This window comes from Lathamus discolor, chromosome 13, assembly GCF_037157495.1.
Source record: "Lathamus discolor isolate bLatDis1 chromosome 13, bLatDis1.hap1, whole genome shotgun sequence".
Taxonomy (NCBI): Eukaryota; Metazoa; Chordata; class Aves; order Psittaciformes; family Psittacidae; genus Lathamus; species Lathamus discolor.
The window spans coordinates 2,846,148-2,860,016 of record NC_088896.1 but is presented as its reverse complement, the minus strand read 5'-3'; the positions used below and the strand labels follow the sequence as shown (position 1 = coordinate 2,860,016).

The window sequence follows — 13,869 nt, the reverse complement described above, 5'->3', positions numbered from 1 at the left end:
CAAAGGGATAGGGAGGAAGGGAGATGTGGGACACGAGGAGTAAAAATCAGGTCAGAGACTGGATCAGAGTGCTCCTCATATACACTTTTTGGAAATACTGGCAGGACATGCAAATGGTGAGCCCAAATAAGGGCTTACCTAGTTCAATATCCCACCTGCAACAGGACCCTGGAGTGCATGCTTCTTAAAAGGTGGATTATTAGAATGGGTCAATAATATAGAGATGCTCCCTGTATTACACTCTCCCAGGCTCTGGTCATCTGCTACACGGTTTGAAACAAAATCAATCTCTGCATCTTGTTAACCAATTTTTCATAGTTTTTTTTTCAAATTTCTATTCAAAGCATTCTATCCCTGAGGAAAGGAATTAATATATATATATATATTTATATATATTTTTATATATATATATATATAAAGACTTCCTTATGTTTACTTTAAACTGGGCATGAGATAATATTCTCTGGTATCTCCTACTTCTTTCACTGTGAGAGACAAAAATAATGCACTCAATTCACTGACTCTCAGTCATCCATGCCCATCATATTTTCCATGCAGTTACCTGTTTTCCAAGTGGGAGAGCCTTGATATCTAGTTAGTCTCTCTTGTTGAGAAGTCTGAATTATTCTTCCTGTTCTTCTTTATATCTTTTCCTGGTATATCTTTTTTTTAATTATTATTATTTTTTAGATGGACAGGCCACTGGCGAATGCAGCATTTAAGAAAGATAGTCTGGATTCACAGACAGGCATACAGATGCTTCCTGAGGTTTTCACTTCTTTCATTCTTTTGTACACCTTATGCAAATTCCTGGTCCCGAGGAATTTTTCTCACTGCTACTGAGCATTGAGTTCCCTTGTCCAGTCTGCTACATGTGGTACTTAATCATCACGTCCAACATAAGCATAGCTATTACTCATGTGAACTGTGTGAACTTCACATATTCCACAGTTGTCTCACTCATAGTCATTCTAGGCTTTTCCTCCCTATCCCTTTTTCCAAGTTCATGCTGAGGACTTACACCTCTTTGTCTCGTCCTATGAAGTGAACCAGAATATATATAAAGATAATATAAGGGTGTCTTGATTGTCAGTTTTAATCTAAGAGTGTAAATTCTGTTTCCCAAACCTTGCCCTGGCCTTTCTTGCACCATCAGTTCTCACAGACGTCACAATCACCTACTTTTTTGCAGGCACTATCAAAATGCCTTGTTTGCAGAATACCTACAAAAGAAATACTTACCCAAGAAGCATGCAGCCAAACTGCATTTGTTGCTACAACAAGCCCCATTGCTCATATAGATTTCAACAGCAGCTGCAATTTTCTACCTCTATCAGTAAGACTCTCTGAACATGAAAGGAATTCTCAGTGCAAGAAAATACATGGTTATCATCTTGCAGGGACATTAACCTTTTCAATGTATCCCTAATTCAATTGCTCTGGCTTCAAGAAACATGGATGCATCTACCTCAGGAAAGTAGTTACAACTACTGAGAAGTAGTGGGTTCCTGCAGTACCTGCCGGAGCCCCATCTATTTGCTGTTGTAGCACTGGGCTTTTATTGTTTGAATGACTATACCTTAACTGTGAAGTCAAACATCCACTTTGTCCAAAATCTACTTGCTCCTCAACAGAACTCTGCTCCCTCAGAAAAAAAGGGCTTTTGCTGTGGTCTCATTTATACTTGTGTCTGAACCTCTGCAACAGCCAAGCCCTTCACAGCTCCACAGAAACAAAATATGGAATAACTGGGTAATTTAATCAGAAAAAGATCAGAGAATCACAGGACATCACAACTAAACATGAATCAATATTGCCTTGCTTTGTTGTAAAAGCAAATGGTTTGTGTGTCGAAATAAGCTGAATAATCCGTCTGCTCCATTTTACACTTTCCAGATATCAGCAGAAATTCTTCAGTGATTTTGAATATTTCACTTTTAAAATGTGGAACAGTTCCAGAAACCACAGTGAAAAGCAGTGAGAGTAACAAAGGTAAAAGCACACCTATGATCTATCAAGGAATTTTTAAAGAACAGATGTATTTTAATATAGAAAGTAGAAGAAAGTTATATCTAAACAGGTTCCAAATACCTAAAATGTACTTCCTAGAGGATAGAACTAAACTGTTCTCCATTTCTGCCATAGAAAGACAATGTGCTAATGTTAATGCAGAGGAGACTTACAGGGAAAGAATTTTCTGCTAAGAATAGTAAAGCACGAAGGATAAATGCCACAGAAATTTTGGAATGCCTGTATTTGAAAGCTTTAAAGAAGAGATTAATGAAACATCTGTAAAAAAGCAATGCAGCTTTAGTTTATCCTGCCTAGAGAAAAAGAAGGATTAGGTGACCTTTTAAATGGGTCACACTTTTCTATAATTCTGTGGGGTTTTTTCTCATATTAAGAACAAGGCTTCTCCACTGGTATTTCTGAAGTAGTATTTTTTCCTCCAGGAAAATCTATTATTTAATCATAAATTTTCTATTTCTTTTGTCCATCTCTGCCTCACTGTCTGAATACCTGGGTATAGATGTTACATAGAAAAAATTCTATGACAATAAGAATATTATGAGATTAGTTCATTAAGAGATATTTTCTGTTAGCCTCACTCATCCATATTTTAAGCCATGTAAATTCCTTAATAATACTAACTTTCATAAATGAGGATGAAACCAGGCCTGCAGATTTAGTTGTAGAAGTCATAGGAGCAAGATACTCAACTACAGCCCTTTTAATTTTTCTAAACTTCTCACATGTCTGAAAGTCACATAGAATCATAGAATGGTTTAGATGGGGAGGCATCTGAAAGCTCATCCAGTTCCAACTCCCCTGCCACGGGCAGGGACACCTTCCACTAGAGCAGGTTTCTCCAAGCCCCATTCAACCTGGTCTTGAACACTGCCAGGGATGGGACATCCACAAGATGAGAAACTTCTTTGAGTTGGTCTGAAGTATGTGTATGGTGGCACACTATTTTCTGTTAATGTGTGCTGCAGCTCCACTGTGTTAAATTTAAGGGTTCTTGTGGTGAAATCAGTTATATCTTGGTGTTGGCCAAGATAATTTACATTGCTGGCCACAAAGGCCCTTGCAGTAAGGAAGAATTTTAACAATGCTAAGACTGGAAAGTCTTAGAACTGAGGAGTCTCTTGTCTAATTTCGGACATCTGTCCTAAATACAGCCTATCCAAAGCTAACCTCCCAGTGCCCTTCTTAAGCAGTGGAAAGAAGCAGGTGATTTATCTGACATACAGCTTAGGACAGCACAGATTGGGATGGGAGTTTTACAGTCTTTTCAATAAAGAATTAGGGTGGAAACTCCTCTGAAATTCTAACAAGCTCACATACTTTATATTAGCACTAGAGACTGACTACAAATCAGAGCATTGGAGGGCCTATATCACTGTCTTTTCGGAACTGAGACACCTGAATCTACTTCTCCAGTACTAGGCCTTCCTTGAAACACCCATGGAAATAGGATTTATTTATTAAAAAAACCAAACAACTAACACTACACAAGTATACATTTTTATTAATACTGTTTCATTTTGATCTGACATTATGATTTATAGGATGCCTTGAGGTACAGTTCAAACTTACAGAACTGAAATAGTGGCCAGGTGACGCAAGCCTTTTATTGGATGTGCAGGGTCCTCCGTACTGTTGTGAAATGAGTTCACATACACATTGCAAGCTTTCTCTGGAGATGTACGATCAGGAAACTTGTACTTAATCTTTAAACTCCTTCCCAGCGTTTTTCTTTTGTGCTTGAATTCCAAAATAGTTTTTGTGTATTTGTTAATAGTGGTGACAGCTGCAGCCATACAGCAAGCGAAGGAAGCCCATGCGAGGCTATAAACAAAAAGGTTTATCAGAAATTAGCAGAATGCTTTCATATCCGTGTCCTTCCGTTTTATTTGTGAAAATACTGCATACATGTGGTTGTATTGGGGTGCATTAGGGAAAGAGGAGCATGGTGCGGGAGGAAGAAAGACCATTTACATACCTAACTTACATTTTGACATCTACAGATTCACATTTAACATTCCTGTTTAATAAAATCCTACCTCAAATTTCTCTGTTTACTCAGAGTTTAATATCAGAAAAAGGAGCTATTAAAAAAAGAGGATGCATAAAAAATTAGAAGGTGGAGTTATTGAGACTATGAATCTCACAGGTGATGTACCACTGAGATGTATGTGTGCCGGTTATCTAAAAGGGTTAAAAAGAGAAGAGAATGCACAATGAAGCAGCTCACTAAAGCAGGCTTAAAGCACTGAACTGTATTCCTGAGAAGACATAGGTCATGACTAAGCAGAAAGAAAAGGCCATCAACTCTGAAATGTTAAAAGTAAAACCATAAGAAAACAGAATAAAGAACCAAAGTTGACTCGAACTACTGAGTGGCCAATGCATGCTGGAGCTGTAAAAGTAGCATGTAAAAATGTGGCCACAGTGGAACGTATTGGAGTTCACTGTGGAGGAATTTGCTCATTGGAGGCTTTCTTAACATGGTAAGGTCATGATTACCTAATGAATCATTTGCTTTGGTGGAGAGATCAGTTTAAGACACTCCTGCTTATCTCTCTTCTCCCTCAGAGCTGTTTGTTTCCACATCCCTGCTGTAGTTCAACAAACACATTTAGGTTTTAAAATATATATTTTTAGCCAGGATTGATTTCCAAGGTGATCAGGCAATCATATGTTTTTCAAGAATTTGAGGGTGGTAGAGCATAGAATGTAGATGTGAAGGGCATATAGAAGTAGGAAGAAGAGGAGCAGTTTATGCAATCTTTGCTCCTAAAATCAGTCAGATTACACCCTAACTCTTAAATGTGAGGAGCCACAGAAGAGCTCTTATAACAAGCTGTAAAACTAGGGGCAAGTCACCAGACGCAGACAGTTTTCCCTCCTTATGTGAATGGGGGAAGAATGGGACAGCGTGCCTACCTACGGTGGTATGTAACCTGGGGTTTAAGCCAACCATGGTAGAGAATTGAAAATTCAGCCCCAGCAATGAGATGAAAGTGGTAGATCTGCAGTAGTCCTGACTCATGTAGTAGGTATTTTTGGCTAAATAATTAAAGTGTAGTAGCATTAGAAGACAAACTATGAAGGTGCTTTTCCTAATCCACCTGTTGAAGCCCTTTAAAGGACTCTGACATAAGGGCAAGGAACTGATTTCAAGAAAGCTTCTATGAAGGCCTCTTAGCAAAGACTGAAAGAAGTTAATCTCTTATGAGCAGATTCTCTTGTAGATCAATACTGCGTTAAAAGAGACAAAAAACAAAGGACAGAAATAAATGGTTTCCTTTGACGATACAGGAAGCACATCAGTGCGGTTCTTCAAAGTTTTTTCTGAAGTTTTGGTTTTCCATAAACAATTGGGAGAAAATGGAGAGTTCCCCATCTGACTACAGAGAACTGAGGAAGGAAGTGAGCAAAATCTTGTTACTGAGAGATTCATAAAATAAAGAGCACTTTGGCTGACATGGAAATTCAGATTCAAGAAAGAGAGCATTCAATCTGAATTCTGCCCACAGACAAAAGACAAAAAGTGAAATCAAACAGGTCAACTCAACAAGGAAGCAAGCTATAGCAACCAGTCATTCATCTGCATAAGAGAAATACCAACAGAAACTCAGCCGGATTATGGGTTTTCCTTTTACTGCATAGAATATCCCATATGAATTGTGTTACACCATTTATCATGATCGAGCCAATCTCCAGCTTGACCAGGCCCATCCTTCATCCATCTGAAAGCACTAGAGAAACATCTCCATTTCTCTACACAGGTAACAATAGCTTCAAACTGCTGCTGTGTAGGAAACAGGCTCCTGGAAAGGCACAGATCAATGTACTGTGACCTTCAAATGAGATAGGAGTTACTAGGAAGTTAAAAAGTAGCAGTACAAAAGACAAAAGAAACACCTATTTAATTGCAAAAATCCCTAGCAAGTCTGCATCCTCAAGACTGCGTGCAGCTATAAGCTCTTGTTCAATAATGGTACAATAAAAGTAGAAAGAGCAGTAAGAATGAGTGACAATGAGCTGTGATCTCAGCTGTCAGAGAAATACGAAGGAGACAATCAGCCTGAGCTCTTTTCTACTGACCCAAAATATTGGTCCTGATTGACTTTTCTCAACTGGTCCCATTCTTTTTCTTAGTCACAGTTGGAGAAATAGCGGCAGTTTCTAGGATGTGAACATTCAAATGCTTGCTATTGATCAGATTTGATGGATTTTCGAAGAAGTATCTCTATAGCAAAAATCCTCTAAACAGCCCTCTTCTAATAAATTCACTAGATCTCCCCAGAAAATGTGTTGCAATTATTTACAGAGCCAAAATAATGCAATTTTACCTAGGCCAGTTTTTTAAAAAAAAGAACCATCTTCTCTGAAATGGTCCAGATGCAACAACCTGAAACGTGTATCTTGGTAAGGAAAATCTGAGCCTAAATGGTTAAAGCTGGAAGAGTTTTAAACAGCTTATGCGAGGCAGTTGTTCTGGAACATGAGGGTACTGGATCCAATGTTTACGGAGAAGGACCTCTGCTTTGTGCAGAGCAGTTGGAGATGTCCATACTAAAGGATGGCAAATTCAAAATCCACAATCTTACGCATCCTATGTAATAATCTAAGCCAACTGAATGTGGAGAAAACCACCTGCTTATTAACTGCCTCCCAAGGAGTGAAATAAGGCAGACCTATTCCTTATAAATTAGGTATATATTCCTTGGACATAAGGTGAAGTGACTGAAATGTAATGGAAGAACCAAATATAAACCAATAGGTACCAATAGGACCAGCCATAATCCCATGTGTGAGGTCTCCAGTCTTCAGGACCAAGATTTACAGTCATTTGAAATACAGTTGTGTACATCATGTGAGCAACCATGCCCAGAAGACCTACAAAATATGATAAGAACATTAGAAAATGCAGCCAGATTTATCAAAGTTTTGTAGGTAAATGAAAAGGTGAACACTTAAAGGCCATTAAAAAGCATTGTAAGCACTGAAAAAAGATTATGAAAGGGGCTTATATTTAATAATTTATTTTTCAAAATCGTGACTAGGTTGCTGCCTAATCCTAACATCATCTGTTTTCCCTTTGCATTTTATCTTCCAGTAGTGAACTTCCCTGTGGACATCTATTTGTTTTGATTTCGGCTTCATTTACAAATCCATAAATACCCTTGCAGAATCAACTATCCCACTGCCTGTAACACATTAGCTTCTCAGAACAGATGGTCTCCTCCCAAACTCACAAGACTCAATTTAAGTGTTCATGAAGCAGGTTTGTTTCGCACAGAATCTCTTAGTCTAGGACACGTCCTCAGGCATAACAAGTCAGGGCTGACACTGATCTGGCTCCAATAATAGCTGGGAAATGGTTTTCCCTGAAATACTGATGTTGCCTGGAACACCATCAACAGGCAATTGGGAGAGCCCTTTTACACAGCACAGAAACAACAGGCTTCATGCTGTGAAACACAGCATTCAGTAGTTAGCTGGAACCATGACAGCACATTTCTTAATAAACTGTTTGGCAAAAGTAGTTTGACTGTCAATTGGCTATCAAGAGAATGACAAAAACAGCTTTAAGATTAACTCTTTACCATCTGCCAGGTGTCTGACTTACAATTGGATGCCATTCTAAAAGATAAGCTTGCACCAAGTATAAATCACTTTGGTCTCTAAACTGATTGCTCCATGAGCTCCATGATTGCTTCTGGCTCTAAAATTAATAACCCTATGAAACACTGTTCATGATAACTGTAATTTGTAATGTTTTTACTGCAACATTCCTCAGCAACAATTCTATAATACAGAACAAATCACAGAGTACTTCAGGCTGTAAGACAGCTTCAGAAATCTCTGGTCCAACCTCATCCTGCTGAACACACAGTCAACACTGAATTTCCCAGATTGGACTAGGGACCCTTTGAAGTTTCTTCCAAACTGAATGTGCCCAGGACCCTATGATTAAATAGCACTGGTTTAAGAAGTAATACATGAAAAATGAAAGACAATTTTAATGGTGACTCTCTACTAACACCCAATTACATTTTATTCCCTCTTAAAAGTGCTATTTTAATTTGACTATTGCTAATTTTATACTTAGCATGTTGGAAACAAGAACCCCCCGACAAGTTACTTGGAAGAGTATTCTACTTTTTTATCTTTAACAACCAACCTGACAATGAAATTAAAACTTATGAAAAGAAAATAATTAAAATAATAAAAGCTATAAAAATAACATATAAAAATAATCACAGTAAGAAACAGTTAATTCAAAATGGTATTCTCCATAACATTTTGCTGCCTCTCGTACTGTGTGTGTCTCCATAGGTGTTATAAGAGTTTTGAAACTTGGACACTGTTACTAATTTTCAGGTAGGAGTCTGTCAATGTTACGTTTCCTAGATATAATAAGTTGAGATCTTTAACTGTACCTGCTAACACGGTGACTACTGCAGAGAAGGCGTTGATCTTTAGCCCATCAATGACAGTGCTGTAGTAGCACATCTCTACTGACATAAGAATGACTCCAGTCAGAAGCAAAACGATGTACAGAAGCTCTGTGACAATAGACAGCCATAAAACTCCTGGAAAACCCAATAAATACCAATGATATTCTAAGCAGTCATTTAGTATTTTCACCATTTCTTTCTTCTTCATTTATATTGTTTACACGATGTTAAACAAAAGCTCAAATCCTGTGAGGATGCTATTATAACATTTCTAGGAAAACCTGGAGGTCTAGGAAAACCCTCTACTGATTTGGCCATTTAGTAGAAGAGTACTTGCATGCTTCTGTTATACTCTTAAGAAGCTTAAAGTACAAAGTGAAGCAGCATGGTTTTACACTCAGTAGCTACCCTAACATTACCACGAATCAAAGTTAATATAAGAAGTATTACTATCCAATTACCTACTTGTTGTTGCCACAGTTGCTGAGTCCAGACTGAAGTGAACCAAATCAGAAGATCATGTTACCCAGCTAACAGACTTGCAAGGCCATGCACTAGGCCTGAGGGTCTAGTCATTAACTAAAATCATCCCCATGGGATTAATTTTCCACCAAAGAGGATCTTGATTTTTTGCACAGAGAAGCCTTCATGAACCCGGACACTCTCCAAGTTTCACTGAGCTTCATTTCTCTGCTTACCTGCTAACCAATTTCTTTCTGGATTTCTGTTAATGATGTCTTACACAAGAAGTTAATCTGCTCATGAAGGCTTCTCAGCCTGCTGTTTTTCTCAGCCTGCTGTTTTACTGTTAGCACGCTAATGTCTCACAGTCAGGAGCAGGAGGTCTTGTGTCCAGATCGTAGCAAGAACTGGCCAACAACTTTCCCAAACCTTTCTAAATCAAGTAAGTGTGACAAGCTGCAACAGTGGTAGGGAGGACGAGACTTCAGATACTGAGCCTTCTTCCCCAAGGGGCTGAAATTGCATATTGCCTGCCCTTGTTCACACGCTGCCTGTCCCTGTGCAGGCTGCATGGTGCAAGCCACAAATTTAATGACTGAATATGGAAGTTTGAGGAAAGAGGGGCCAAGAACTTACAAATCTTGACTTCCAGTACTGATATTTAAAGTAATTTAAAAAAACATTCCTGTTCAAATGGAGTGGTTTCAAAAGACATAGATTAATATTTCAAGTCATGTGGACTTAATTTTGGAGTTGACAAACTAAATAAAGGACAAAAAACTGTGTGCGATTAAAGCAAGCATTCTTGATATCAAAATACAGAATATTGGTATTGGTTAATGTGATCAAGAAAGTTTTATTTACACAAATTATTCATATCTACCTCGATCAGAAGCTGGAGTCAGACTGATGAAGCTTCTACATTTCTCACCTAAAAAAAAAAATAAAATTTTAAAATTCAGGATGATTTTGTATTCTCCAATAACCTAAAGAAACAGATTCATAGGAAGCAGAAAATGCTAAACCTGTCATAAAAGCACAAATTGAGATGATCAGGAGAAACGATTTCTGATGTATGTTTGTACGCAGAGTCCCAGGTACATCAACCTGCTCCTGACACGTAGCTAGATAAGAACAGAACTTTTTTCAAGGCAGGACCAGAATCTGGGAGACATAGAAAAAGGCCATGAATTGATTTCCAAAAGGTTGTAGCTGTGAAAGCCAGAATGGGAAAACCAGCAACTCATTTGAAGTCCTCTCCTTACAGCAACAAAACCGCTGCTCACACAAATTTCTTCTAAGCTTGATTACAATTTATTTCTGTAAGCTTTGATTTTCAAACCCGTGTGACCTCCTGATCCCCCCACAGATGCTGTGAACAAAGCTCTTGGAATTAATCCTGCTCTGCTCTGAAAAGACGGGGTGTTTTTTTTCAGCCACTAAGTTGGAAAATAAGAACTGCAATAGGTCATGCATAAATGAAACAACCTGTGTCCACAGCGATCACCGCCTCAAAGATGTCTTTTGGACATGTATTTTGCTCTGATCTTTGACATTTACCCCCTTAAAATTGCACAGCTTACAAGACTTTGTGGTAGAACTGAACTTTAAGGACAGGTGTTGTGGAAATGTATGCATTTTATATCACATGTGAAAGCTGCTTTGATTTCTCTGACTGATCTAGTTGCCATTTGTAAACTTGTCAGAACATAAGGGGAAAAACTTAGTGCTGATTTACAATAAATGCCCTGTTTATTGAAGGAGCTAAGCAATTCTTTCATACAAAGATCGAGAAATAACTAGAAGCTTTCTTTAATGGCAAGCTCATTTCATTCTACTGACATTTACATACACAAAGTGAAACTCAAATGCCACCGCTCCTGATTAGTTAGTCTCTAGATTACGCTTTAGCAGGGTGAAAATAATCTTGCTCTGCGTTATGAAAGGCAGGAAACAGCTGTGCTGAATTAATGAAATAGCTTAGATCTCACAGATTTAATTGCTCAAATGACTCTAAAAATAAACAAATCACGTTGTGCTTTCTTACATTGCCATAGGGAATCATCAGAAATTGTTCAAGGCAAATATGTTTATTTTTGCCTAGGTGGCTAAAACCATCAGGAAAATAAAACACTGTCCTGGGAAAGTAACAATAATAATAATAATAATTTAATAATAATAATAATAAAACTGTCGCCTTAAAGTTTTTGCAGGATTTATTGGGAATTTTTAGGAATTGACTGGCTAGTATCCTTTAAGATCTCCCTTCCTAGAGAAAAAGACTTAAAGGATACTTTTTCCTTTAAAATACAGACACGGTATTGCAGCAGAGGAAGGTGACACCAAGTAAGCAGGAAGAACTTAGATGACTTTCTAAAGTAAATTTACAGGGGTTTACTCACCTTCTTCATTTACAATTTCTTCACAGGAATACCAAATTCCAGCATGAAACTTCCGATCAACAAACTTGTCGTCTCCTGTCTCCCAAATATATTGCACAGCGTTGCTGTTGTTGGCATCAGGGCTATTAAAGCGGATGCAGTGATCCCCTTTGCTCTGCCCTGTACAGAATGGTTTGGCAACTTTTCTTGTCCCTTCACACCAGTAACTACTACTGAATGCTGTGATAGAGAAGACTAAAGAGAGAAAACTGAGAGCAAATGCTGCTGAGGCTCTCTGCCGTCTGTCTGCAGCTGGGACTGAAACTGCCATCCCCCAGGACTGCACTGTCAATTACTCTAGGCAGAACCTTTTACAAAGCTACGTATATATCTGCCTGGTGAAGCACTGCCTGCATTCAGCATCCTGTTCTTCCTTCCTCTCAAAAAACTGTACCAGCTTAGCTGTTAAGACAGAAAGCAGAGATAAGGGCATGGCCAGAAATCATGTGGCAGGAGAGATTAGGGATATAAGACAGTGCTGTTTGGCAGTAGCCTTTTGAAAGACATATGAGGAGGTGGGACAATAAATTACAGTTTGCCCCATGAATCACAGGAGAACAGATACACAGAACACAGCAGCACTGGGTGTACCCAAGTGTGAGATCAGAAAAGTTTTATTTACACAAACAAAAAATGCACATTTACCTCGATCAGCAGGTGAAGTCACGCCGATGGAACTTCTCCATTTCTCAGCTAAGAAATAAAATCCTGGGGATCCAAATGCTCCTGTTACACTGAATGCTGATTTGATTGAATACATGTGAATCTTGCATGTATTAAGGAGATAAAACTGTTGCTAAATTAGAGCATTTGACAGCATTAGTCAAAGTGATGAGTCAAGTGATGGTGACTGCATCTGTTCAAAGTTCCACCAGTGACAAATGAAAGCCACAAACTACATGATTTTCCTATTGATGGGCCCCTAGGCACCGTCCAGTCTGCCTCCACGAATATGTAATAGACCTTTCAACCAACTTAAGTGAAGCAGTAGAGAAAAAGCTGAATTAACTTACTTTGTCTGCCCACCTGTTCTCTCTGAAATAGCTTTTATTTTTCCCCTCATCTAAGAAATATTTATCACCTTGACATGTTTTATATGTTGTTTTTCCTGCCTGTTTGACAATGCAAGTAGATGATACAAAGAACCAGAAAGACCAGGAGCGTTAGTAAATGACTGCTTCATTTTACAACTGTAAGGTCAAAACTCATGCCTAAAGGAGAGTGATACCACAGGGCAGACACTGAAGTCACATATGTGACATGAAAATCATGCTGATTTTGAAGACAACTCTCTACCATGAGGCTGGAGAAGCTGGTGGTTAGACAAGTCCCAGCATGGAACTCAAAGAAATAGCATAAATGCCTGCTTTAGAGTTACGAAGATCTCAGCTTGAAGAGCTGGCCAGCAACAGAGTGAAACCCAAGCAGGTAGCTGGGCTAAAAAGGCACAGCAAATCTCACAACCCAAGAGCAGAATGTAGCTTGAGCCAGCAGTTATTTTTAACTACAGCTTTGTGTAATTGTATTTTCACGAGGATGTAGCACTTGGGAACTCCACTTGAAGCCTCTGTGAATTGGACAGCATTGCAAACTGCCTGGTACATCTGGGAACAGGATGGGTGGGAAGGAGGGAGGGAGTGAAGTCCTTCTAAGGATTAAGAATTTATCTATGTTTCTGTTCCCAGGAGTAATCACATAGGGCTATATTCATAGCAATACACAGATGAGGAGTTACTATCAGGGCTTTGAAGTGCCTCTCCCTGATCCGCAGTTACCCTTTGGTGTGTCAGGGTGGGATATGTATACTGACACGTCTAGCCAGGAGGCACAGCAGCACAGAGTGGCCAGTGGCAGGCCATGAGACTGGGCTGCCAGGCTTCTAGACTGGGCTGAATGCATTTCCACCCTGAAATCCTGGGTCCCATGGCACTTCCATATCCATGCCCAAGTACTCCTTTTTATTACATCCAGATTTCATGTAAAGATGAGACATGGATATGTATTATGCCTTTCCACCTCCTGGATTCCTCCAGAAGAAGAAAGTTTGGGACCAACCATATCCTGGGCTGCATCAAAAGGAGCGTGACCAACAGGTCGAAGGAGGTGATCCTGCCCCTCTACTCTGCTCTTGTGAGACCTCACCTGGAGCATTGTGTGCAGTTCTGGTGTCCTCAACATAAAAAGGACATGGAACTGCTGGAACAAGTCCAGAGGAGGCCACGATCAGGGGACTGCAGCACCTCCCGTATGAAGACAGGCTGAGGAAGTTGGGGCTGTTCAGCCTGGAGAAGAGAAGCTGCGTGGAGACCTCAGAGCAGCTTCCAGTACCTGAAGGGGGCCTATAGGGATGCTGGGGAGGGACTCTTCATCAGGGACTGAAGTGACAGGACAAGGGGTAACGGGTTAAAACTTAAACAGGGGAAGTTTAGACTGGATATAAGGAAGAATTTCTTTACTGTTAAGGTGGTGAAGCACTGGAATGGGTTGCCCAG

The 13,869-nt window shown here is 39.3% G+C and overlaps 1 protein-coding gene across 3 annotated transcripts; it reads right to left on the bottom strand.

Annotated features, from left to right (window-relative positions):
- Positions 1–3,516: 3,516 nt before the first annotated feature.
- On the bottom strand, positions 3,517–12,212 carry GSG1L2 (GSG1 like 2). 3 transcript variants are annotated; one of them, XM_065693828.1, is made up of 6 exons: positions 12,023–12,212; positions 11,339–11,497; positions 9,820–9,867; positions 8,457–8,609; positions 6,798–6,909; positions 3,517–3,852 (listed from the first exon to the last, which is right to left on the bottom strand). In XM_065693828.1, exons 1-6 carry the CDS (start codon positions 12,135–12,137, stop codon positions 3,597–3,599), a joined length of 843 nt encoding a protein of 280 aa, XP_065549900.1. In that variant the 5' UTR covers positions 12,138–12,212; the 3' UTR covers positions 3,517–3,596. The 3 variants fall into 3 exon arrangements, with proteins under 3 accessions (XP_065549900.1, XP_065549898.1, XP_065549899.1); XM_065693826.1 differs by having other exon boundaries at positions 11,339–12,109; XM_065693827.1 differs by having other exon boundaries at positions 8,457–8,582; positions 11,339–12,109.
- Positions 12,213–13,869: the final 1,657 nt, after the last annotated feature.